Source organism: Heteronotia binoei, chromosome 1 (genome assembly GCF_032191835.1).
Source record: "Heteronotia binoei isolate CCM8104 ecotype False Entrance Well chromosome 1, APGP_CSIRO_Hbin_v1, whole genome shotgun sequence".
NCBI classification, from domain to species: Eukaryota; Metazoa; Chordata; class Lepidosauria; order Squamata; family Gekkonidae; genus Heteronotia; species Heteronotia binoei.
The window spans coordinates 258,422,222-258,448,442 of record NC_083223.1 but is presented as its reverse complement, the minus strand read 5'-3'; the positions used below and the strand labels follow the sequence as shown (position 1 = coordinate 258,448,442).

Sequence of the window (26,221 nt, the reverse complement as noted above, 5' to 3'; positions counted from 1 at the left end):
TGTAAACATTAGGTTTGGACATTAACTTCATAATGAATTAATTGGGCCTCACTATACTGTTACAATCTGTATTTGTGACCTGTTTGGTTAAAAAAAACAAACAGAGCCAAACCTATATTTTAAAATGTCTTTAACTAGATTCTGCAGGTCTGTTTCACTAACAGTAGCATTTTCTCTGGGTGAAGATCTTCTTGTGCCCAGCAAAGTCTCCTTGCTCCAGAGAAGGTGCCGCCATTACCAGAGTCAATCTAAAGAAACCAGCTTGCTGACTCCGCGTTGCAGCCCCTGGTAAGAAGCCAACTTCTTAGTCCAGAACCATCAGGGGTGGAATTCTAGTAGGAGCTCCTTCACATATTAGGCCACACACCCTGATGTAGCCAATTCTCCAAGATCTTACAAAAAAGAGCCTTGCAAGCTCTTGGAGGATTGGTTACATCAGGGGTGTGTGGCCTAACATCCAAAGGTGCTTCTGCTAGAATTCCATCCCTGAGAACCATGAAGGTCCTTGGAAGACAGTCTGGAAACTATCGGGCTTTGAGCATCAAACTCTGGCAGGCAGGGAATCTTAGTGGTGCCTATCCCCCTGCTACAACCTTTCTGTGGACCTAAAATATGAACCATAGAAATGCATATTCCCAGTTGAGAGAAATCCACATCTGTCGTCAGTGCCTATTACTCACGGCCAGCAAATTTGTGCAATTCATTTTGCTTCTGCTGCTTGTGGCAAGGTATCATGAAGGGCAGCAAAGCTCTTCTGAGCCCAGCTTGTGGCTTCAGAGACTTTACCAGGCACTACACAGTACACCTTTAAAGCTTCTCTTTGCAGTCCTAATGGGCTGGAAGTGTGCAATTGTTAATACATTCTCAGGAATGCTGAATCCTGACACTTTACTTGCAGAGAACTTACAGGGTTCTGGCTAGAATTAGGACAACTGGAGAAAGCAGCTGTGCTAGGTGGCCTTTCACAGGACACCAGCTCTCCTCTGGCCCTAGGGCTGGGTGAAAGAGAAAGCGGAAACCATAGCAAGTAACCTACCAGCTCGCACTTTTCTTGCAAGAGGCTGAAAGGTGAGCTCGTGTCCTCTACCCTCCTGCTTGGGGCATGCTACTCCCGCACAGCCCTCACCCAAGCTTCCACCACCAAGCTGATATCCACTAGGCCTTGCAAGCTCTTGGTTAAGAAATATTCTACACCAGCTTCTTAATACCCACTGGCATTGGGTGCTTCCATAAAAAGCTGCACAGAGAACTCTCAACGTTTTAAACCCGGAAATGCTTCATGCAAGCAAGATGCCTGGTTAAGCTTTTGCCTGCTACATGTGCAGGCTTTGGTTCTGGCTCTAAATGCCTTCTGAAGGCTCAGGTTATACATTGCATCAAAGCATGGCTTTAAGTCAACTTAACCTTGGCTGCTTGGTGCGACTAATCCGAAACAAGAAGCCGGTCTTTAGAGTCCAGGAATCACGTGCTAACTGCGGCTTGACACAATGCCCACATTAGCAAGCTGCAGTTATGGATACTGCTCTGCCTCTAAAGGCTGTGGCACCACAGAAATGGGAAAGGCTGAGGGCAAAGAAGCAGACCAGGGTTTGCCTGGTCTATATCTGGAAGTTCAAACCACGATTTGGGCTCTGAACGACCACTGAAATTAAGCAAATCAACAAGGGACGTCCTTGGGATTGCATGGTCTGTCTCCCCACCCCAGCATGGCCAGTTAATACAATACTTTCATGCAGGGCTTTTTTTGAGCAGGAATGCAGTTCCAGCTAGCTTGGTGTAAAGGGGTGTGGCCTAATATGTAAATGAATTCCTGCTAGGTTTTTCTACAAAAAAAGCCCTGCTTTCATGTATGACGCATCATTTCCATATTGAATCCAAATATGCTTTATGTTTTTCATGCAAATAAAGACACCAGGATCAAAACTCTGCCAGATTTGCAAGTGGACTAGCTGAGAACTGTTATTTACTAACTGGCCATGTGCAACAGAGTAGCACGCAAGCTCAAGAATTCCCCAGGCTTATTCATGAAGCAGCAAACCGTGGTTTGAACCAGTCCCATCAGTAATGCAAACCATGGTTAGCTGCACTGCCAGAACTGTGCCAGTGTCAAGGTTCTTAAGGTTACACAGTATGCACCAACAGATATGTTTGTATCACTGGGAATTAATTTTTATGTTTCTATTGTGTGTTGTGATCTGCCCTGAGCCTTCTGCAGGGAGGGCGGGATATAAATTTGAGCAATAAACAAACAAACAAATAAATGCCCTGTGGAGTTGGCGCCAACCCTGATTCTCTTGAGAGTATAACACGCTTTGTTTATTTGAATTCACACATTTTCAGTATATACGTCAAAAAAATCACAAAAACACACTTAAATGTTCACCAAGAAATATAGAATGAGTTGAATTTTGCAGCTAATTTGCTCTATCAGCGGTGCCTTCCGCCAGTGCGAGACACGTCTCTTAATGGTGGTGGAAAGGAACCACTGTTAGAAGAACAGATCCACAGGATCCAATCCACTTTGTACAATGGATCACAGCCAAGCAAATTCCCAAACCCTCCACCACAGAGGTGCAGGTCAAGCTGACAACAGACATGATCCAGCCCATGCTAAGCATGTGCCAGGTTTTTCATCTAAGAGAGTTCGTTAAGTGTTTGCCTGCTCTTCTGACATCAGCGTGATGCACAAACCTCTTCCCTGTGGCTGGATCATGTCCAAACCTTTTTAAACAAATACCGTTTTCACTTGGCTGCTTCCCAGAGCTCTATTTGCAGTGCTGGGCCTCAAGGAATGGATTTCCCCCCCCTCCCCCGTAAGCTGATACAAATTGACCCGCAAATAATGGAATAACCCAGCAACCATCTTAAACACCCACCCTCAGGGATTCGGGCAGTAAAGCCAAACCAAAACATAACCCTGGGATGCCTCAATCCAGGCACAGGGAGAGAAAGAAAAAAACTCCCAAGCCGTTTGAGTAAGCAGGGGAGGGTGGAACCACTATCTAGGCGGGAGGAAAAGGGAGAGGGAAGGATTCAGAAACAGTAGCAGAAGCTGCAGATTTACCTAGAGAAAAGGTTCTTGATCCTATCCCACATGCTAACGACCGTGCTACTAACTTTATCCGAGAAACTGAGGGGGCGAGCGGGTAGGGGAGGCACGAACCAACAAAAACAGAAAACAACGAGAGTCAGTGCACGGAATCGTAGCGACACCGCGACCCCCGCCGGCCCCGTTCCTGTCTGGCACCAGGTGGTCTCGGGATGGAGGGAGATAGGGCAGAAGGATGGCAGGACGGGCAGACCAATACCCTTCCCCTCCCGCTGTTCCTATGTGGATAGCCTGCTGCCTTCCTAAAGTGATTCCTTCCCCTATGACCTAAAGCTCTCAGCCCTGGAAAATTAAACTCAGCCCCACACCCAAAGGAGAAAGCTTAGAGGGGACTTTCAGCCAGTTCAATTTAGACTGATACTATGACATCTCTTGTTGGTGGGAGACTGGTACTGGACTCCCCCAAACCCCAATCCTGGCTTCAAGGGTTCACTGATACTCCCACGAGCAGGAACTTTTCAGCACTCTCCCTTTGCAAAGAACAAAGTAGCGAGTGTGTCATTGACAACAGTGCTCTTTGCCGAAGGAAAAGGATTGCAACTGAAATGAAAGGTCATCCTCCCCTTCCCAAAAAGCTGATGTTCCAGCCTTACATAAAATATCTTCCGGAACAGCAAGGCTGACCTCTGAGGGGACAGGAAGTGGATTACAGAGGCTGGCTCAGCCACCTCCTCTAGAAGGGGGACCAGCATGATTGCTAATGATTGTCTTAAGACCCACCCACCCCCCACCGCCTACTCCACATTAGCAGCAGGCTCCCCTCCCAACTTCAGAAAGGAAGGTGAACAACCATCACCGGCCTCACTCCCCCTACGTTCAGCTTGGAAAAAGACAGGTAACTAGCTATGACCAGGAAGAGCTGTCCCATCCTGAAGCAAGCTGCCCAGGTACTCACGAGTCCTTCTTTAGGCGCAGGTGCTCAAAGACCAGCAGCCCCCGGGAGTTGACGCTCAGGACGAGCTCCCGCCCCTCCAGCAAGTCCATGCGGAATGGCTTGGCCGTCAGGATGAGCTTGTGGGTCCCCTCGCCCAAGGACAGCTCCACGCTGTTGTCGTCCCGACCCATGACCGATAACCTTGGGAGCAGGAGAAAGAACAGCAAGGCAGGGATGAGTAGATAGAAGTTCTGTGGGTAGGGGAGATAACAAAGAGACCTGTGCGGCCTTAAAGACTACTCGATTTATGGCGGAAGGAACATTTGTGGACAAGTGCCCATTTCTTCCTTGGAGAAGACCTTTTCTCACTCAAGTCTTCAACTTCTCCACGGCTTGAAAGAGCGGTCTTTCACTCCCCGTATCCCCATTAATCCATCAGTAATTGAAGTCCACCTGCTGGGTTTGATCTGAGGGGCTGTGGCTTGGTGGGAGAGCATTGATTTTCCATGCAGAGGCCCCCTATTCAATCCCCAGCGTCTCCAGTGTAGCATGTTAGGTCTGCAGGTAGCATGTTAGGCCCATGATCAGGTAGCATGTTAGGCCCGGAGCTTGAGACCCTGGAGAGCTACTACCAGTCAGAATATATAAAATTGACTTTGACTAATGATTTGATTCTGCATCAGATAGCTTATGAAGTCTGCAGGTAAGACAAGACGATTTCCTAGCTTCCATCTCCAGTTACAAAAGCAGTCGTCCCAACCGCTTCCCCTCTCTCTAAATACAGTCTACCCTGAGGGGCCCGTAAAATTTTGCACAGCTTTGCCTGTATAAATAATTATTATGAGTGTTGGTTCTCTTGCGTATTCATTTGCGACTGGAAGAAGATAGGACTACAGCATTGGAAAAAGTGCAGAAAAGGGCAACTAGAATGAGCATTGGAAAAAGTGCAGAAAAGGGCAACTAGAATGATTAAAGGGTTGGAACACTTTTCCTATGAAGAAAGGGAGGGATGCTAGAGACTGAAAGGGGAAGAATAGCATTGTATTATAGCATTGGAAAAGTCCAGAAAAGGGCAACTAGAATGATTAAAGGGTTGGAACACTTTCCCTATGAAGAAAGGTTAAAACGCTTGGGGCTCTTTAGCTTGGAGAAACGTCGACTGAGGGGTGACATGATAGACATTTACAAGGTTATGCATGGGATTGAGAAAGAAGTACTTTTCTCCCTTTCTCACAATACAAGAACTCATGGGCATTCAATGAAATTGCTGAGCAGTCGGGTTAAAACGGATAACAGGAAGTACTTCTTCACCCAAAGGGTGATTAACATGTGGAATTCACTGCCACAGGAGGTGGCGGCAGCTATTAGCATAGCCAGCTTCAAAATATGGAGAAGAGGTCCGTCAGTGGCTATTAGCCACAGTATATTATTGGAACTGTCTGGGGCAGTGATGCTCTGTATTCTTGGTGCTTGGGGGTGGGGGTGGGGCAAAGTGGAAGGGCTTCTAGCCCCACTTGTGAAATTCTGATGGCACTCGGGGGGGGGGGGCGGTTTGGCCCCTGTGTGACACAGAGTGTTGGACTGGATGGGCCATTGGCCTGATCCAACATGACTTCTCTTACGTTCTTAAACATGTGCATGCAATTGCTGGTGAAGGAGGTTGTGCATGAGAAAGGAACTTGACAACGCTTTGTAGATATCATCACCGCACTGCTTTGAAATTGACAGCTTTGCTGCAATCGACACCTGAGTTGTAGCGAGCTGAGTAATGTTATTTGGATGCTGACATTGTGAAGATTAAGAATCAAAGGGGTTGCAGTAGTTTTTAAGCAGATCTGACTTTATTTAATGGTCTTGCTACACACTGTTTTTCATTTGCTTGATAACTACCCACACTGTGGTTTCCTTGTTTTGCAGAGCACTCATTTTGAACAGAGGGATAAGATGAGACCACAGCAGCACACAACACTGTTCTATCTCCCAGTACCCAAACAGCCACCTCTTGCAAATCAGGACCAAGACACAGATTGGGGGAAAAGCAATGGATCTCTACAGCGATCAGAAATACCTGCCTGGCATTGGTTATCCCTTTCTATAGCAATGTTCAATCTGTGATGTACCAATGTGTGATTGCTTGGCTCAGCACCCCCAGAGTAATGACTTTTTCCCCCAATCAGCTGAGCCACTTAGCACAGGAAAAAAGTAAGGGAGAGTGTGCCAGATCCCGCTGTGAGCTGAGACTCTCAGTTGCAAAGCGGCACACAGCAGCCTGCCGTCCTTTTTGTCATGCCTGGATCCAGCTGTAGGTGGCATTTTCTACTGCATTTTAATTTGCATTGAAGTGCTGACTGCCAGGGCTTTTTTTGGAGCAGGAACACACAAGAATGTAGTTCCAGCTGGCTTGGCATCAGGGGGTGTCCTAATATGCAAACGAGTTCCTGCTGGGCTTTTTCTACAAAAAAAGCCCTGCTGACAGTTGCTTTGGGCGCTCATCCTCAGCCAAAAAGCAGAATAAAAATCCCACCCGCAAAATCCAGCAGCTGTCCTGCAAGCCTTCCTTCTACCACCATCCTGTTTAATGAGTGGGCCTTACTGCACGGGGATGCACATACTCCTCTTCATGGGCATACCTGGTAGTAGGCGGGTCCCCAACTAACACATCCGGTACCTCGTAGCGGGGCTTGAGTGGGTTCAGCTCGTTGATCCGGATGCGGGTCATGTTCCCCTTCAAGCCATAGATTTCAAGCAGGAGAGGCACCTAGAGATGGAGAATAAGGAAAATCTTTGTTTTACCAAGCACTCGGTGGTCAGTTTTATTGTTCAAACACCGCCCTCCCCTATTTTGTCAGAATCTGAGAAATGATTATTGGAAACAACTGGTTATAAATTGGGCTTTCCACACAATTCAAAGAATATGATCCAGCAAAGTGCCAAGACCTTGCTCACAGGAAGAGGTGGTAAATGTTTTACGTTGGGGAAATTGCATAGGGTGAATGCATTTATGTGTAGGGAGAAATTTCATGCATCGGGAAAATTAGCATATCAGGAATAAAGCTGCACTCAAACCCTTCTCCTTGATATCTAGTTCTCTCTCTGCAGGCCACTTTGTATGAGGAAGCTTTCCACCTCATGAGAAACCCCCTTGCAATTTGAAGCAATACAATTCACACCCAGTATTCACCACCTGATCTGCTCCTTTTCTGAGCCAGGCCTAAGATTCATTTAACTCCAGTGCCATTAATATTTTTATTATTACGGGTTTATCTCACCCGTCTTCCAAAAAGCTCAGGGTGGAAGGATATGGAGGCGCTCTCTCATTTCATCCTCACAACAACCTTGTGAGGCAAGCTAGGCTGTGAGCTCACGCATACGTATGTGATTAGTTTGCTTCCCCCCATGAGCTCTGCCCTTTGGTTTACCTTGTTGGCTTCATTGACAAGCTGGATCTTCATGGAATCTTGGCTGAGCTGCAACGAATCCAGCAGGGCCCTGTAAGGCGAGTTTCCGGCCTTCACATTCCTCTGGCGCCTGAGAAGTCAAATAAAGATTAGGCACCAAAAAACAGCAGCAGCAGCAGCAGAAATCATAGAGCTGGAAGGGATCTCCAGGGTCATCTAGCTCAACCCCCTACACAACGCAGGAAATTCACAAATACCTCCCCCTAGAGGAGGAGGAAAGAAACAGAAGAAGATGAAGAAGATATTGGATTTATATCCCGCCCTCCACTTCGAATCTCAGAGTAGCTCACAATCTCCTTTATCTTCCTCCCCCACAATCGACACCGTGAGGTGGGTGGGGCTGAGAGAGCTCTCACAGAAGCTGCCCTTTCAAGGACAACTCTTGCGAGCACTATGGCTGACCCATTCCAGCAGGTGCAAGTGAAGAAGTGGGGAATCAAACCCGGTTCTCCCAGATAAGAATCCGCGCACTTAACAACTACACCAAACTGCCTCTCAGCACCATTCTCCCTGCCTCAGGAGAGCATCAGCTTTTTTGTCTTGACTCCATTAGCCCCCAGGGAAATCTTCCAGGCTACCTTTGTACCAGAGGACAATTTTCTTTCATCCTTTCCTCAGGGAGGAGTCAAAAAGCTGCAGGATGCCTGTGTGGGTTCATTAGAATTAAAAATATATATATCCCAAAGTGGCAATGCAATACCTTTAATTAGTACCAGCTAAAATCAGGGTTCCCAACCTTTTTAAGCCTGCGGGCACATTTGGAATTCTGACAGGGCATGGTGAACATATGAAACTGCCTTATACTGAATCAGACCCTCGGTCCATCAAAGTCAGTATTGTCTACTCAGACTGGCAGTGGCTCTCCAAGGTCTCAAGCTGAGGTTTTTCACATTTACTTGCCTGGACCTTTTTAGCTGGAGATGCCGGGGACTGAACCTGGGACCTTCTGCACCGTCCCTCCCTGGTGGGCATATCAACAAGATGGCTACCACAAAACAACTACCACAGGAGGCAGAGCCAGCCACAAAATGATCACTTCATTTCAGTAACAGAGTGCAGATTATGTGCTCTGGTAGCAGCTGCTGCCAAAGCAATTTTTTAAAAAACCTGCATGACCAATCAAATCTCCAGTAGTCACTCAGAAGCCTGGCTGAGCATAAGCCCTACGTGGCCCCACCCACTTCGTAAAAACCCTTGGCGGGCACCAGATAAGGTTTCAGTGGGTGCCATGGTCCCAACAAGTACCACATTGGGGACCCCTGAGTTAAACAACCAAATAGTTGTGTGCAAGCAAGAACATAAGAGAAGCCATGTTGGATCAGGCCAATGGCCCATCCAGCCCAACACTGTGTCACACAGTGGCCAAAACCCAGGTGCCCTCAAGAGGTCCACCAGTGGGGCCAGGACACTAGAAGCCCTCCCACTGTGGCCCCCCAAGCACCAAGAATACAAAGCATCACTACCCCAGACAGAGAGTTCCCTCTATACCTTGACACTAACAGCCACTCAGAGCTCTGCTGCACAAATGTACCCATATTTTTTTACTTCCACAGAAGTTTTCTTCATGAAGGATTGTTTTGTATACAAAAGGGGAGCAGGCAATGTTTCAGGGCACGATGGAAGCACCTGAAAACTCTTGTTAATGGTCTCAAAATGGAATATGGAAGGTACTGCAGCCTTAATCAGATTAGATTGGGGCAAAGGATAAAGACTGATATCAAACTGCACCCAGAAATGACGAGACAGAAAAGCAAGCAGTAGTGAGGCTCTGCCTTGGAGAATATAAAAGCTAGCAGTAATTCCAGGTTCCTTCTAGTGCTAACTGGAACACAGGTCTCTTGCAAGGCAGGAAGCAGTAGTAAAGAAACACATGGTCGTTCTATATCAATTTTTTTAATAAGAGGAATTAGGAACCTTGCGCAGGAAATGAGAACTGGTTAAGAGATCAGTGTTCCCTCTAAGCTGTGCATGTGAGAGCGGCTACTCATGAACACAGGAAGCCCTGCTCAGCAGGAATCTGGAGCCACACAAGACCTTGCACTGCCCATTGCCCGGTTCAAGATTACAGAATATAAAAATGAGAGAAGTCACTCTAGACGTGCATAAATGAACACAATCTTAAGGTTGCTTTGAGCCGTTTTGGAGTGAGAGCCGTACATGACTGTTCTAGAGACTTCAGGTCCCTATGAGTTGATTTATAAGTATTCATATTGATTATTATTTCACAGAGTCATAGAATCAGAGTTGGAAGGGACCTCCAGGGTCATCTAGTCCAACCCCCTGCACAATGCAGGAAACCCACAAATACCTCCCCCTAAATTCACAGGATCTTCATTGCTGTCAGATGGCCATCTAGCGTCTATTTAAAAACCTCCAAGGAAGGAGAGCCCACCACCTCCCGAGGAAGCCTGTTCCACTGAGGAACCGATCTAACGGTCAGGAAGTTCTTCCTAATGCTGAGCCGGAAACTCTTTTGGACTATCCCTGTTGCCAAAGACTTTGAAACAGGTGCAGTAGACATCGACGACTTGTCCAGGAATTTCCAAGGAGTTCTGCTCTGTATATGTTGAAGGAATGTTTTATGTAAAGAAGACATCTTCACTGAGTCATCAGTGGAATTAGTGACAGAGAAAGGTAAAAGCCTCAGAGTTAAAAAAAATAAAGTTAAAAGAGGCTTGTCATAGACTTATCGTTGCAGAGCCGTAGAGCCGCACGTTTGCCTCCCACGCTTCGGCAGCCGGAAGCATGAAGATATTGGATTTATATCCCCGAATTAGTGACAGATGCACGCTGCTAAAGACTTTCATTAGGGACTTGTTTCTCTTTATTGTGCATCACACTGATATTTGTTATATTAGCTACTGTGTCAATACATTAGTTATTGTGTCACTATAACCTTAAGGTTGTGTTCATTTATGAACATTAAAGATTACAGCAGTTCTATTCTGCTCAGGATGGGAACTACTCTGCTTGGAGTGGGGGGAATGAGAGGGAATGTTAATAAAGGCCCCAACTTACTTGCAAAAGGAGCTCTGGTCACAGGTCTTGAAGTTGCTTCTGTCCACGGCACAGACGGCCCCCAACAAAAGAGCTAAGCAAGCCGCAGCCGCCATCGTGAAGCTGCTGGGAAAAAGGACAATGAAACAAACCCCTTTATAAAAATCCATTTGCTTCAATTCTACCCCACCTTTCTCCCCAATGGGGATTCAAACCCACTTGCAACATCTTTCTCCCCTCTTCCATTTTATCCCAATAACAACCCTGTAGGGCAGGCCAGGCCGAGAGAGAGTGACATGCCCTAGCAAGCTCCCATGGATAGAGCAGGGATTCGAATGAGGGCCTCCCACAGCTGCTAGTTCGACACTCTAAACCAGGGGTAGCCAAACTGCAGATTGGGAGCCACAAGTGGCTCTTTCACACATATTGTGTGGCTCTCAAAAACCTCACTGCCCTGTCAGCTGGCTCAGAGAAGGCATTTCACTCTTTAAATCACAACACCTTGAAGAATGCATGTAAAGTTAAAGTTGTTTTCTTTCCGCCGCTCCCCTTCCTCCCCATTTCCTTCCTTCCTGCTCTCAGAAAGAGCCCCGTGGTGCAGTGTTAAAGCTGCAGTACTGCAGTCGGAGCCCTCTGCTCATGACCTGAGTTCGATCCTGGTGGAAGCTGGGTTCAGGTAGCCAGCTCCAGGTTGACTCAGCCTTCCATCCTTCCGAGGTCGGTAAAATGAGTACCCAGCTTGCTGGGGGGGGAGTGTAGATGACTGGGGAAGGCAATGGCAAACCACCCCGTAAAAAGCCTTCCGTGAAAACATTGTGAAAGCAACGTCACCCCAGAGTTGGAAACGACTGGTGCTTGCACAGGGGACTACTTTTATAATCTTTAATGTCCATGCATGCTTCTGAACACAGGAAAGCTTACACTCAGAATCCTGCTCTCAGACATCTGATATTCAAGTCTTGCGGCTCTCAAACATCTGATGTTTATTCTACGTGGCTCTTAGATAAGCAAGTTTGGCCACTCCTGCTCTAACCACTGCACCGTGCTGACTCTCCTGCAGGAAGGAAGCACTTCTTTATGCATCAGTGCTTTATGGACTGCACAGTCACAAGAAGAGGCAAGAGGCACTATCTGAAGGGGCTCTTAGGAAAGGGTGGGGCAAGGTCAGGGAGGGGTCTACTGACAGCTGTGGACTCTCCCATGTGTAGAAGATGCTGGCAGGAAAGGAGGATCACCATCTTCACAGAATGTCTATGGCATCTGGCTGGGCTTTGCTGGGTTAGGCCTCACTTTGCTACAATCCAGCAAAGCAATTCTCATGTGCTTTGGAAGGAAAAGGACAGGAGGACTTATAATATGGCATCAAGTCCCATATCATTAACAGACACACACACAACTGAACTTTGCTTGACAACTCATTCCCCGAAGCAGGCATGAGGACAAAATTAAGGCGGGAGATACTGCTCCCCCTCCCCAGTTAATATGTTTGGATTTGGGGCTGTTTACACATTTTACCACCAAAAGTGCCACAAGCTAGGCTGGAAAAATCCCACATAAGTACATGTGGAATCCACTGTACGCTGGTCTTCCCTCAAAATCAACTTAGAAACTCAAGCTGGTGCACAATGGCATGGCTCAGCTATGATCAGGAACTAGAAGGAGCATGCATATTACTCGCATTCTGCAGATGCTCCACTGGCTGCCCATTTGCAACCAGACTCAGCTTAAGGTATTGGCTACCACATACAGAGCCAGTTTGGAATAGTGGTTATGTGTGCGGACTCTTATCTGGGAGAACTGGGTTTGATTCCCCACTCCTCCACTTGCACCTGCTGGAATGGCCTAGGGTCAGCCATAGTTCTCGCAGAGCTGTCCTTGAAAGGGCAGCTGCTGTGAGAGCCCTCTCAGCCCCACCCACCTCACAGGGTATCTATTGTGGGGGGGAGAAGATATAGGAGACTGTAAGCCGCTCTGAGTCTCTAATTCACAGAGAAGGGTGGGGTATAAATCTGCAGACTTATTATTATTATTATTCGTGCCTTTGGTCTCTCTTATCTGCAGAAGCACCTTACCCCAATGCCCTGCCAAGACAGCTTCATTCATCTGAGCAGGGCCTTCTGCAGGTGCCAACCTGCAAATGGGAAAAATCAACAACTGCCCACACACAAGGTTTCTCTGGTGTGGCTCCCACCTTACAGAACAGCCTGCCCGTGTAGGTTAGGAAGCATTCCACTTTCCTGGCTTTTGATAAACTATGCAAAACTGAATTATTCAAGAGGGCCTTTTTATCTGGGTAACAGGGTTGCACTTACAAACTTACTTGGGTGAATGATTACGGACTGTGGTCTATACTGCTGTATATCACTTATTGCAAGCAGGATCATATTATGCAATTCTTGCACCACTTATTATGTCATGTGGATCTTCATGCTATGTTTCAGTTCTTTCTGGCTGATTAAGAACATAAGAACATAAGAGAAGCCATGTTGGATCAGGCCAACGGCCCATCAAGTCCAACACTCTGTGTCACACAGTGGCAAAAAATTTTATATACACACATACACTGTGGCTAATAGCCACTAATGGACCTGTGCTCTATATTTTTATCTAAACCCCTCTTGAAGGTGGCTATACTTGTGGCCGCCACCACCTCCTGTGGCAGTGAATTCCAGGCTTCTACAAGCCCAGGGCACTGTTTATTGAATGTCACATTTGGTTGATTGTGCTGACTCCCTCTGTGTAATGTGCCTTGAGTCCCTGAGAGAAAGGTGGACTATAAAAAAGGCAAATAAATAAAAATACTCTTTAAAAAATGGTGCCCACGTGTTTAAAAGATATGGAGACTAAGTCTTTGTATTTGCAAAGCACAGATGGAAACGGAGGGCGTATTTTTTTTAAAGATAAAGAGATACCCTGGGGCTGCTGGTGAGCTCTACAAGCCCAGATTAAATGATAAAACCATCAGCATTTCTAAAACATGTTTCAAGTGTGCAAAGTTCATTACATACAACCAGTGTTCCCTCTAAGCTGAGTTATAGGGTTATAATAATAATACATTTTATTTTATTTTATTATAGAGAGAGTTATAGGGTTATAGAGAAAGTTAGCTCACAGATTTTTGGCCTCCAGCTCACACATTTTTGTCTTAGCTCAGGAAAAATGGCCCCAGAGCAAGCTAATTTACCTCAGAAAGTAGAATTTTTGCAATTCTTGCACCACAGCTTAGAGGGAGTATTGCATACAACCCCCCCTTTCAATCCTTACAACTACTTTTTAATACAGACCAACTAGTGTAGAATATGGTAATTTAGAAACCGAGTGGCAAATAACAAAATCTCCAATCTGATTATCAGCTCCGCCATTGGTTCACCAAAAGGGAAGTTTCTCTCATCAACGAATGTAGTGCAGCCATCTTATCAACAGAACTGTGAAACAGGTCCACCCACAAAGAAGGAATTTCTGCGTAGGATCTCCCTTGGCATGGGGAAATATCAGTTTGTACATTTAACAAAGATGATCCAGCCTCTCAACAACAAGCCCACCAGAATGAGAATTGACCTTGCTTGTTGCGGGCATGCTGATAGCAACTGAACATCAATTACGAGTGAGGGGGGGAAACAAAGGGGATGGGAAATTGGTCTGACTGAGCCCTTTACAGCATCCTGGAGAGGTAAGATGGGGTGGCGTGGGCGGCTCAATGACATGAACCATCCATTTCTAAATCCCAATTCTCCCTATACTGAATTTTCCAATGCAGTATGATAAGGGAGCCCCATGGTGCAGAGTGGTAAAGCTGCAGTACTGCAGTCCGAGCTCTCTGCTCACAACCTGAGTTCGATCCTGGCAGAAGCTGGGTTCAGGTAGCTGGCTCAAGGCTGACTCAGCCTTCCATCCTTCCGAGGTCGGTAAAATGAGTACCGAGCTAGCTGGGGGAAAAGTATAGAAGACTGGGGAAGGCAATGGCAAACCACCCCATAAAAAGTCTGCCAGGAAAACGTTGTGATGCGACGTCACCCCAGAGTCAGAAACCACTGGTGCTTGGACAGGGGACTACCTTTACCTTTATGTTAAGGGAAGCCCTGATGTGAATGGTCCCGGCCAGCCCAGTTTAGTCAGATCTAGGAAGCTAAGCCAAATCTGCCCCAGTCAGTACTTGGATGGGAGTCCACCAAGGAAGTCCAGGGTTGCTATGCAGAGGCAGGCAATGGCAAACCACCTCTGGATGGTGGCTCAGTGGTAGAGCACCTGCTTGGTAAGCAGAAGGTCCAGGCAAGTAGGTGTGAAAAACCTCAGCATGAGACCCTGGAGAGCAGCTGCCAATCTGAGTAGACAATACTTTGATGGACCGAGGGTCTGATTCAGTATAAGGCAGCTTCATATGTGTTCATATATGGACATCTTTTGCCCTGAAAACCCCATGAGGGATCGCCGCTAAGTCAGCTGGAAGCTGATGGCACTTTACACCACCACTTCTTTATTTACCTGTTAAAAATAAAACAGGAGAAAGTAAAATAATAATAATTCTCTTAGGTTAGAACATCCACTCTGCCACTGACTGATCTTAGGCCAGTAACATATTCTCAACTTAACCTACCTCACAGGGTCGTTGTGAAAAGAAAAGGGGAGGTGAAGGCAACAAATGTCAGCCACTTTAGCTCCCCGCTGGGGAGAAGTAAATTTCTTTATGTAGATTAAAGAAATAAATAGTGTCACTCAGGGGCAATAGTTTGGTAATGGGGCAAAAGTTGGAGGCCTGCAAGGAATCACCAGGAAAAGATGAAACCCCTCCCCCCCCCCAGCATGCTACCTCTCAGCTTTGCAATTATGTAAGTACTTTCCTGTTCACTCAGGTCCAACCCTCAGCATGCAGGGAAACTGACATGGCCAAGGGTCATGGCTAGCAGAAGAGACAGCTATCGACACAGATCCCAGGAGCCTCACATTATTTCAGCACAGGGAGGATTTCCCAATTGTTTACTTCCCTCTCTTATGAATCCTCACTTGTGGAAGAGAACAGGGTACATCCAACAATACGTTTCTGCAGATGGAAGGGGAAAAAGCTTTCCATAGCTTGTTTCCCTCCTTGCAGCAGACGGAAATGGATCCGCAATGACTCTTTCTTGGGGGTTTATGAGGATTACAAGGGTTTCAAACCAGGGTCCACTAAGGCTTGCTCCTTTGACCATTGCACCACAGCAACATTGCTTAACCAGAGCTACCAAGAGGCCCCTCTCAACCCCACCTACCTCACAAGCCCTTAGCTTAAGGATATAGGATGATTTTGACAGGCTGTAAAACTGGCCTGAAACCAACAACATGAATTTCAACAGGGATAAACGTAAAGTTCTGCTTTTAGGTAGGAAAAATCCAATGCATCATTATAGGATGGGGGAAACTTGTAGTATGTATGAAAAGGATCTAGGGGTCTTAGTGGATGGTACAGTGAACATGAGTCAGCAGTGTGATGCGGTGGCTAAAAAGGCCAATGCGATTTTGGGCTGTATCAACAAATATAGTGTCCAGATCACATGAAGTAATGGTATCACTTTACTCTGCTCTGGTTTTGAGTATTGTGTTCAGTTTGGGGCACCACAATTTAAGAAGGATATAGACAAGCTGGAACATGTCCAGAGGAGGGCAATGAAGATGCTGAGGGGTCTGGAGACCAAGTCTTATGAGGAAAGGCTGAAGGAGCTAGATATGTTTAGCCTGAAGAGGAGACGACTGAGAGGTGATATGATCACCATCTTGAAGTACTTGAAGGGCTAACATATAGAGGATGGTGCAGAGTTGGTTTCCCAAGAAGGGTGGACCACAATCAGAATGTTGAAATTAAATCAAATAACTTTTTGATTGAACATTAGGAAACATTTCCTGGCAGTTACAGCAGTTCCTCAGTGGAACAGGCTTCCTCAGGAGGTAGTGGGCTCTCCTTCCTTGGAGGTTTTTAAACAGAGGCTAGATGGCCATTTGACAGCAATGCTGATTCTGTAGATTAGGCAGATCATGAGAAGAAGGTCAGGAAGGGAGCCTGGGGTGGGGAGGTATTTGTGAATTTCCTGTATTGTGCAGGGAGTTGGACTAGATGACCCTGGAAGTCCCTTCCAACTCAATGATTCTACTGGGCCAAACATTATTCCAGGCCAGGATTTTAAAGACAGAGCCAATTCATTAGCTCAGAGCCAAAAGTCAGCTTCTGAGGCAACTCCTTTCATCTCTGAAGAATGCAGTCTGGTATTTTAAGTGCTTCAGGCCGCATTAAAGCCATCTCCTTTATTGTAATGTCCAGCATGGCTTCTAAAGTTCAGAAGTACAGCACTGCTTCTAGCCCAAGGCAGAACTACCAAAGCGCCAAGGAACAAAGGGCAGGCATCTCCCCCTGCTGAAAGTGTAAAGGTCGGCTCCAATCTCCACACAGGCTACACCAACAGATTGAAGACAGAAAGTGGGCAGCACGTGTCAGGGATAGAAGCCTGCCCAGGGCCTTGTCACTTGGAAATGCGAAGTTCTAAAAACCATTCCATCAAGCTCTGCCTCTTGACTCATCAGGTTTCCCCCTCCCCTCACATGTCTCAGATTTCTGCTTCCTCAAAAACCAGTATTTCCAAGACCAAGCTCCCCACCTTTCCTCCTAAATGCCCCTCTCCTCATGTACTCTTCCATACCTATCTATAGTGCCACCATGTGCACTGAAGAATGGATATGAAGCTTTGGCCTCATGTTAGGGTCCCCCTCCCCTTTGTTCTTGTCACTTCCCTAATGAGAACATGGCAAATAAGACCACGACCTTTCTGCTTTTTTGTTCCCATGTCAGCCTCTCATCTCCACCCTGTGCTCCAGCCACAAAGCTATTGACATAAAGCACACAAGAAGCTTCCTGCTTGCTCCTAGAAGTAGTATCTTTACCTTTTAAGAACCATACAGCATTTCCTAATCCATGCACATGTCCCCACAAACCCCAGTCTGCGACCGTCTCTCCTTCAGTTCCACCCCCCTTCTGTTCCTTCAAACAGCTCCATGCTTGCTGCTGTATAATTCCTCCAATGACCTCTTGGGACCCTTGCATAATGAACACATTAAGTTGCCTTATACTGAATCAGACCCTTGTTCCATCAAGGTCAGTATTGCCTACTCAGACCAGCAGCAGCTCTCCAGGGACTCAGGCGGAAGCGTTTAACATCACCTCCTAGCTGATCCTTTTAACTGGAGATGCCAGGGATTGAACCTGGGACCTTTTGCCTGCCAAACAGATGCTCTGCCAATGAGCCACAACCCCTCCCCACTTCCTTCCTTCAAACTCTTCCTGAAAAATCATGGGTTTTTTGCAAAACATTTGGCACAACTCTCCTGAAATTAACCATGTTCACTCCACATATACCATTGGCCCTCATCTTCTCCTCCTACTGTTGCTTCCCATGTATTTATTAGTACAAGTGTGTGAGTGCTTTGGTGGGGAAAGACCTGTTGTCTTACCACTATGCTGTAAAACACTGGGCACATTTATGATACTAAACAACTAAAAGGATTACTGAAGGACAGGGAAATGGCTGAGAAACTGAATGCATTTTTTGCCTCCATCTTCACTGTGGAAGATGAGAACTTTTTGCCCACCCCAGAACCACTAATTTTGGAAGGGGTGTTGAAACACCTGAGTCAGATTGAGGTGACAAAAGAGGAGGTCCTACAACTGATTAAAATTAAATTAAAAACTAATAAGTCACCGGGTCCGGATGGCATACATCCGAGAGTTCTGAAAGAACTCAAAGTTGAACTTGTGGATCTTTTGACAAAAATCTGTAATCTTTCATTGAAATCTGCCTCCGTTCCTGAGGACTGGAAGGTAGCAAATGTCACCCCCATCTTTAAAAAGGGTTCCAGAGGAGATCCAGGAACTTACAGGCCAGTCAGTCTGACTTCAATACCGGGAAAGTTGGTAGAAAGCATTATCAAGGACAGAAAGTTCCTCATCAAAGGCTCCTTGGAAAGCTTGAGAGTCATGGAGTAAAAGGACAGGTCCTCTTGTGGATCAAAAACTGGCTGAGTAATATGAAGCAGAGAGTGAGTATAAATGGGCAGTCTTCGCAATGGAGGACGGTAAGCAGTGGGGTGCCGCAGGGCTCGGTACAGGGTCCCATGCTCTTTAACTTGTTCATAAATGATTTAGAGTTGGGAGTGAGCAGTGAAGTGGCCAAGTTTGCGGATGACACTAAATTGTTCAGGGTGGTGAGAACCAGAGAGGATTGTGAGGAACTCCAAAGGGAACTGTTGAGGCTGGGTGAGTGGGCGTCAACGTGGCAGATGCAGTTCAATGTGGCCAAGTGCAAAGTAATGCACATTGGGGCCAAGAATCCCAGCTACAAATACAAGTTGATGGGGTGTGAACTGGCAGAGACTGACCAAGAGAAAGATCTTGGGGTCGTGGTAGATAACTCACTGAAAATGTCAAGACAGTGTGCGTTTGCAATAAAAAAGGCCAATGCCATGCTGGGAATTATTAGGAAGGGAATTGAAAACAATCAGCCAGTATTATAATGCCCCTGTGTAAATCGATGGTGCGGTCTCATTTGGAGTACTGTGTGCAGTTCTGGTTGCCGCACCTCAAAAAGGATATTATAGCATTGGAGAAAGTCCAGAAAAGGGCAACTAGAATGATTAAAGGGCTGGAACACTTTCCCTATGAAGAAAGGTTGAAACGCTTGGGACTCTTTAGCTTGGAGAAACGTCGACTGCAGGGTGACATGATAGAGGTTTACAAGATAATGCATGGGATGGAGAAAGTAGAGAAAGAGGTACTTTTCTCCCTTTCTCACAATACAAGAACTCGTGGGCATTCGATGAAATTGCTGAGCAGACAGGTTAAAACGGATAAAAGGAAGTACTTCTTCACCCAAAGGGTGATTAACATGTGGAATTCACTGCCACAGGAGGTGGTGGCAGCCACAAGCATGGCCACCTTCAAGAGGGGTTTAGATAAAAATATGGAGCAGAGGTCCATCAGTGGCTATTAGCCGCAGTGTGTGTGTGTGTGTGTATATATATATATATATATATATATATATATATATATATATATATATATATATATAAAAATTTTGGCCACTGTGTGACACAGAATGTTGGACTGGATGGGCCATTGGCCTGATCCAACATGGCTTCTCTTATGTTCTTAACTGAGAAGGCTCTTCTTTCTGTTGTCTCCCACCCACTGTAATGCCAACAGAAAGCTCTTATGGGTGGGATTTTTTCACTTATTTTATGAAGTACACAGGATGCTGTTTCAACACCAAAGTAGACAGAGCAGAAAACTAAGGACTAACAAAATATAAAACAAAACAAAAAAAACAGTGGTCTGTCCACCATTATAACAACTGTAGTAGTCAAGGCAAGAGGTGATCACTGTTTTGCCAAACTGTGAGATCCTTTCATTGAAGGAATAACAATAGAAGAAACCTGTACATCCACTCCAATGAATAACCATGCTTCAAAATACAACACCAACAGCACCTGACACACAGTCTGTATGGATCTCAACTGCTGCTGAGAAAACCTACTCCTCAAGGAATGCAAACAAATAATTTAAAACATGAATATAATGGAGATTTTGAAAAACAAACCAGCAGACAAAACAGTGAGCAAAAGCCCAGGTTCTAAATCCCAATGGAAGGAAATCTATTCGAGTAGCCTACAAGCTTCTCAACCTCGGATTCCCAGCAGCATTGCAAAGATGAACGAGAATAAGACAACGAATTCTGCAGGCAACAAGACTGATGAGACTTGGTGCGTTGGGGAAGAAAAACAAATACTCTGGCCAAGCAAACGGAAGCGATGGGAATCAAGCAACTGAGGAAGAAAAGTGCTAAGGATCCGGGAATTCAAGAAAGGAGCCTGGGGATCAGAGGAAGCACCCAGGGGAGGGGGCAGGGAGGGCCTTAAGCTTGTGGGGTAGGAAGAAACAGAGCTGGGAAGGAGCTAGAACCGGGATGGCTCAGGAGCCACACGTAGCTCTTTCTCAGGTATTGTGTGGCTCTCAAAGCCCCCACCCCATCATTCAGTCTGGAAAAGGCATTTCTCTCTTTAAAACACGTCGCCAAACCAGCCAGCAGCTTGGAGAATGCATTTAAAGTTGCTTTCTTTCCATCTCTTCCTTCCTCCCCCAAACTATTTGCCTGTCTGCCTGCCTTCTGGCTCTCAATCAAATGACATTCATGCCTTATGGCTCTCAAACGTCTGATGTTTATTCTATGTGGCTCTTGCATTAAGCAAGTTTGGCCATCCCTGAGCTAGAACGGCAGGCTGTGGGGAAGGAAGTGGAGAGGAAGAAGCGTGGCTTGCGAACGTGGGAGAAGCACCAGCAGCTACAAGGAGACAGAAAGGAACACGTGGCGAGGGGGGTGGGGATGTCAGGATAGGCTGCGGACCAGTCCAGACAGGGAATCTTGTGGGTGGAGGCCATGTGGGGCTTAGGGGGGGGATCAGTAGGGATCTCCTGCGGGGCGTCGCGAGGCTTAGGCACGGACGGCAAGAAAAAAGAGAAGGCCATTCGTGATCTTGGGCAAGGAGACGGTGCCGCCACTTCCTTCCCACCCCCCGGAGCCGGTGAACGTCCCAGGTGGGCCCCGAACTCACCGCCCTCCCGCTGCCGCCATCTTGGATCCGGCTCGGCACCTCCCCGCCCAAAGCGCGGCGATTTCATTGGCTCCCTCGGCTTGGCTCCGCCTGTCCTGCTCCACCAACCGCGGGGCGAGACGTCACGCAACCCGCCGGGCTGCTTATTGATTCATGAGCGGATTCTCCTGGCGCGGGTCGGGGACGACCAGCTCAGAGAAAGAGGTTGGGGTATATAGATCCAGGTGGGCAGCCGTGTTGGTCTGAAGCAGGGGTGGCCAAACTGTGGCTCGGGAGCCGCATGTGGTTCATTCACACATATTGTGTGGCTCTTGAAAGCATTACTGTCCCATTTGTCTCTTTAAATCACTTCAAGCCAAGCCAGTTGGCAGCTTGCAGAATGCATTTAAAGTTGCTTTCTTTCCACCTCTCCTCCTCCTATTTGCTTTTCTCCCTCCCTGTCTTGCAGCTCTAAAAACCTGACATTCATGCCTTGTGGCTCTCCGACATCTTGATATTTATTCTGTGTGGCTCTTACATTAAGCAAGTTTGGCCACCCCTGGTGAAGCAATAGAACAAAGTTGGAGTCCAGTAGTACCTTTTTCTGATGAAGGGAGGGTAGGGTTGCCAGCCTCCAGATGGGATCTGGGGATCCCCAGGAATTACAGATCTCCAGACTACAGATGTCAGTTTCCCTGGAGCAGGAGTGGCCAAACTTGCTTGAAGTAAGAGCCAAACAGAATAAACGTCAGGTGCTTGAGAGCCACAAGGAAGGGAGGAAGGCAAGTAGATGGAGGGAGAGGTGGAAAGCAAAGCAACTTTAATTTTAAACAGATTCTCCAAGCCGCCAGCTGGCTTGGCTTCTAGAAGTGATTTAAAGAGAAAAATGGTTTCTCCAAGCTGGCCGACAGGGCAATGGGGGCTTCAAGAGCCCCACAATATGTGTGAAAGAACCACATGTGGCTCCCGAGCTGCAGTTTGGCCACCTCCAGGGCTTTTTTTGAGCAGGAACACACAGGAACGCACCCCTGGCTTGGTGTCAGGGGGTGTGGCCTGATATGCAAATGAGTTCCTGCTGGAGTTTTTCTACAACAAAGCAGTGTGAAGCAATGGTGCTATCAGGTGTGGCCTGATATGCAAATGAGTTCCTGCTGGACTTTTTCCACCAAAAAAGCCCTGGCCACCTCTACCCTGGAGAAAACAGATGCCAGGGCAGAGGGAGGGAGCCTCTGTAGCATTGTACCTACTGTGGTCCCTGTTCTCCCCAGACTTCAACCCCAAATCTCCAGGAGCTTCCCAGCCTGGATCTGGCAACCCTTAGCTAGGATGCAACATCTTAAATTTCTTTAGAACAAAGCAGTAGACAAGTGTACCTTTAAGACCAACTAAGTTTTATTTAGAATGTAAGCTTTCGTATGCTCTTAAGCAGACTTCATCAGACAAATGGGAATGGAAGCAGCAATTCTTAATATAAGTGGGCAGTGTGGAATCATGGGAATGTTTTTAGCAGATTAAAAGAATCACAAATAGGGATCTGTGTTTATTAATGTTAGGACAAAACAGGGCTGAATAAACACTGGAGGGTGATAAAAAGCAGACTGCTGTCGTAGGTGCGAAGTGCCATAAATCTAGGTAACATTCTGGCTTTGTTAGTTTAAATAGAGGGCATGGTTTTTCAAGAGATTATAACATCCATATAGTTTGCCATAGGATGGGTTGGTAATGCAATAAGACAAACAGCCAATATCCCCCATTTGACTATGTCAATAAAAAAAAAATAACCCAAATATTCTGACACTGTTCGAAAAGAGAAATAATATGTTAGCCCTTAGAAAAACAGAGTGCATTAAAGTATGGTGGAAGGTGGGTTCATATATGTAATGAAACAAACAGCCCACATCCCTCATTTGAGCATGTCAACACACACACACACACAACATTATTCTGATACACTGTTCTAAAAGAGAAATACATTGGAACACTGTGGATGCACAGCTATACTCAGTGAGAGTTGGTTTAGCATATGTAGTGAGATAAAAAAACCAATATCCCTGTTCTGTCCTGCGGAGGTGTTTGCTCCAAGTTTCATGATAATTTGTAATTCAGCAATTTCTCTCTCCTTCTGTTCTTGAAGTTCCTTTGTAGTAAAACAGCTACTTTGAGGTCACCCATTGCATGCTCAGGAAGATTAAAGTGTTCTTCAACAGGTTTCTCAGTTCTGTAATTCCTGATGTCAGATTTATCCTTTGGCATAGGGTTTGTCCTGTTTGCCCTATGTAGAGGACTGAGGGGCATTGTTGGCATTTAATGGCATAAGAACATAAGAGAAGCCATGTTAGATCAGGTCAATGGCCCATCCAGTCCAACACTCTGTGTCACACAGTGGCAATTTTTTTTTATATACACACACAGAGACACACACACAATGTGGCTAATAGCTACTGATGGACCTCTGCTCCATATTTTTATCTAAACCCCTCTTGAAGGTGGCTATGCTTGTGGCCGCCACCACCTCCTGTGGCAGTGAATTCCACATGTTAATCACCCTTTGGGTGAAGAAGTACTTCCTTTTATCCGTTTTAACCTGTCTGCTCAGCAATTTCATCGAATGCCCACGAGTTCTTGTATTGTGAGAAAGGGAGAAAAGTACTTCTTTCTCTACTTTCTCCATCCCATGCATTATCTTGTAAACCTCTATCATGTCACCCCGCAGTCGACGTTTCTCCAAGCTAAAGAGTCCCAAGCGTTTCAAACTTTCTTCATAGGGAAAGTGTTCCAGCCCTTTAATCATTCTAGTTGCCCTTTTCTGGACTTTCTCCAATGCTATAATATCCTTTTTGAGGTGCGGCGACCAGAACTGCACACAGTACTCCAAATGAGACCGCACCATCGATTTATACAGGGGCATTATGATACTGGCTGATTTGTTTTCAATTCCCTTCCTAATAATTCCCAGCATGGTGTTGGCCTTTTTTATTGCAATTGCACACTGTCTTGACATTTTCAGTGAGTTATCTACCACGACCCCAAGATCTCTCTCTTGGTCAGTCTCTGCCAGTTCACACCCCATCAACTTGTATTTGTAGCTGGGATTTTTGGCCCCAATGTGCATTACTTTGCACTTGGCCACATTGAACCTCATCTGCCACGTTGATGCCCACTTACCCAGCCTCAACAGATCCCTTTGGAGTTCCTCACAATCCTCTCTGGTTCTCACCACCCTGAACAATTTAGTGTCATCCGCAAACTTGGCCACTTCACTGCTTACTCTCAACTTCAAATCATTTATGAACAAGTTAAAGAGCATGGGACCCAGTACTGAGCCCTGCGGCACTCCACTGCTTACCATCCTCCACTGCTCCATTTATACTCACTCTCTGCTTCCTATTAATTAGCCAGTTTTTGATCCACAAGAGGACCTGTCCTTTTACTCCATGACTCTCGAGCCTACTAAGGAGCCTTTGATGAGGAATGTTATATATCGGGTCTCCTTTGTCCATGTTTGTTCACCTTCTCAAAGAAATGTAACAGGTTAGTGAGGCAAGATCTTCCCTTACAGAACCCATGCTGAGTCTTTCTCAATAACCCGTGTTCATCAATGTGCCTACTCATTCTGTCCTTGATAATGGTTTCTATCAACTTTCCCGGTAGTGAAGTCAGACTGACTGGCCTGTAGTTTCCCGGATCTCCTCTGTAACCCTTTTTAAAGAAGGGGGTGACATTTGCTACCTTCCAGTCCTCAGGAACAGAGGAAGATTTCAATGAAAGATTACATATTTTTGTAATCAACATCTTTATCAATGATTTGGATGAAGGAACAGAGGGAATGCTTATTAAATTTGCAGATGATACTAAATTGGGAGGGGTTGCAAACACAGAAGAAGACAGAAACAGGATACAGGATGACCTTGACAGGCTGGAAAACTGGGCTAAAACCAATAAAATGAATTTTAACAGGGATAAATGTAAAGTTCTGCATTTAGGTAGGAAAAATCCAATGCATGGTATAGAATGGGGGAGACTTGTCTTAGCAGTAGACCTGTATTTGTAAATGAAACCCACATGTTGCAAAAGTTCTTCCTTTCTGTATGTTTTTATTTAAAAAACAAACCTACCCCCCCTCCCCAACAACTACAGTGGACTTCAACAATGTAAAAAAGGAAGAAGACATGCTGGCAACTGTCCAGCATCACTCAGACCAGCTGGGGCTGAGGACCTGCAGGCCAGTGCATGCATTGCTGCTTTCTCTGAGTATTATTTTGAGTGCTTGGTCCAGCCCTGAAAGAAAAACAGGAGTGGTCCAGAGGCCATCTGGCCTATAGGATGCTCAGCAGAATCAGTTTCAGAGGGTAGCCATGTCGGTCCATAATAAAACAGCTAGGTTTGGGTCCAGGAGCACTTTAGAGATAAACAAGATTTTAAAGGTCTGAGCTTTCAGGAATCAAAGCTCCCTTTGTCAGATGGCTTTTTTATAGCAGGAACTCCTTCGCATATTAGGCCACAATCCTTGGCTACATCAGGAGAGTGTGGCCTAATATGCAAAGGAGTTCCTGCTACAAAAAAAGCCCTGTCTGATGTAGCCAGACTAACTCTGGCTACATCCCCAAAATCTTGGCCTCTAAAGTGCCGCTAGACTCAAATCTAGACTCAAATTCAGCAGAATCAGTCTCACAAAGAGCCCTCTTGGGGACGTACAGCAGCAATGATGAGCCAATGACAAAGACAGGTGGCTCCAATCAGGTGTGACCCCAGTGCTAACCCCCAGCTGTGGGTGCACCAATTCAGGAGAGGGGAAGCAGTTAACTAACTCTGCTCCTGTAATTCCAAATTAGAACACCACATGTTCACGAGTGCTACTGGGAGGTGATTTGCTTAGATGTACTCTAAGAAGCACCAAAGAGAGAGCCACTATCCTGCTTATCTGGCCTCTTGCTTCTGGAGCAGAATCTATTAGCAAATCTTTAGTCCAAGAAAGGAATTGGTCCCAGAAAAGTAAGCCACAGCAGGCAAGGCAACATCTGTTGGGAAGCTTCTCACTACAGCAGAAGGGTGAGCTGATGTAGCTTGTGCTTCCTTCATGAGATATGTATAATCCGCAGATATGCAAACTTCCCAAGTCACACATCACTTTAGCAGAACAAACATCATCTGTTTACAAAGAGCTAGAAAGTTATGGGC

The 26,221-nt window shown here is 46.2% G+C and overlaps 1 protein-coding gene across 1 annotated transcript in view; it reads right to left on the bottom strand.

Moving 5' to 3' along the window:
* GANAB (glucosidase II alpha subunit) overlaps positions 1–26,221 on the bottom strand; it is a 62,213-nt gene that overhangs the window by 29,470 nt on the left and 6,522 nt on the right. The window contains exons 2-6 of the mRNA XM_060254232.1: positions 10,460–10,564; positions 7,403–7,511; positions 6,614–6,741; positions 4,005–4,184; positions 3,065–3,130 (exon numbers count right to left, since the gene is read on the bottom strand). Of these exons, the coding sequence (XP_060110215.1) occupies positions 3,065–3,130; positions 4,005–4,184; positions 6,614–6,741; positions 7,403–7,511; positions 10,460–10,564 (588 nt within the window). The remainder of the gene's footprint in view (positions 1–3,064; positions 3,131–4,004; positions 4,185–6,613; positions 6,742–7,402; positions 7,512–10,459; positions 10,565–26,221) is intronic.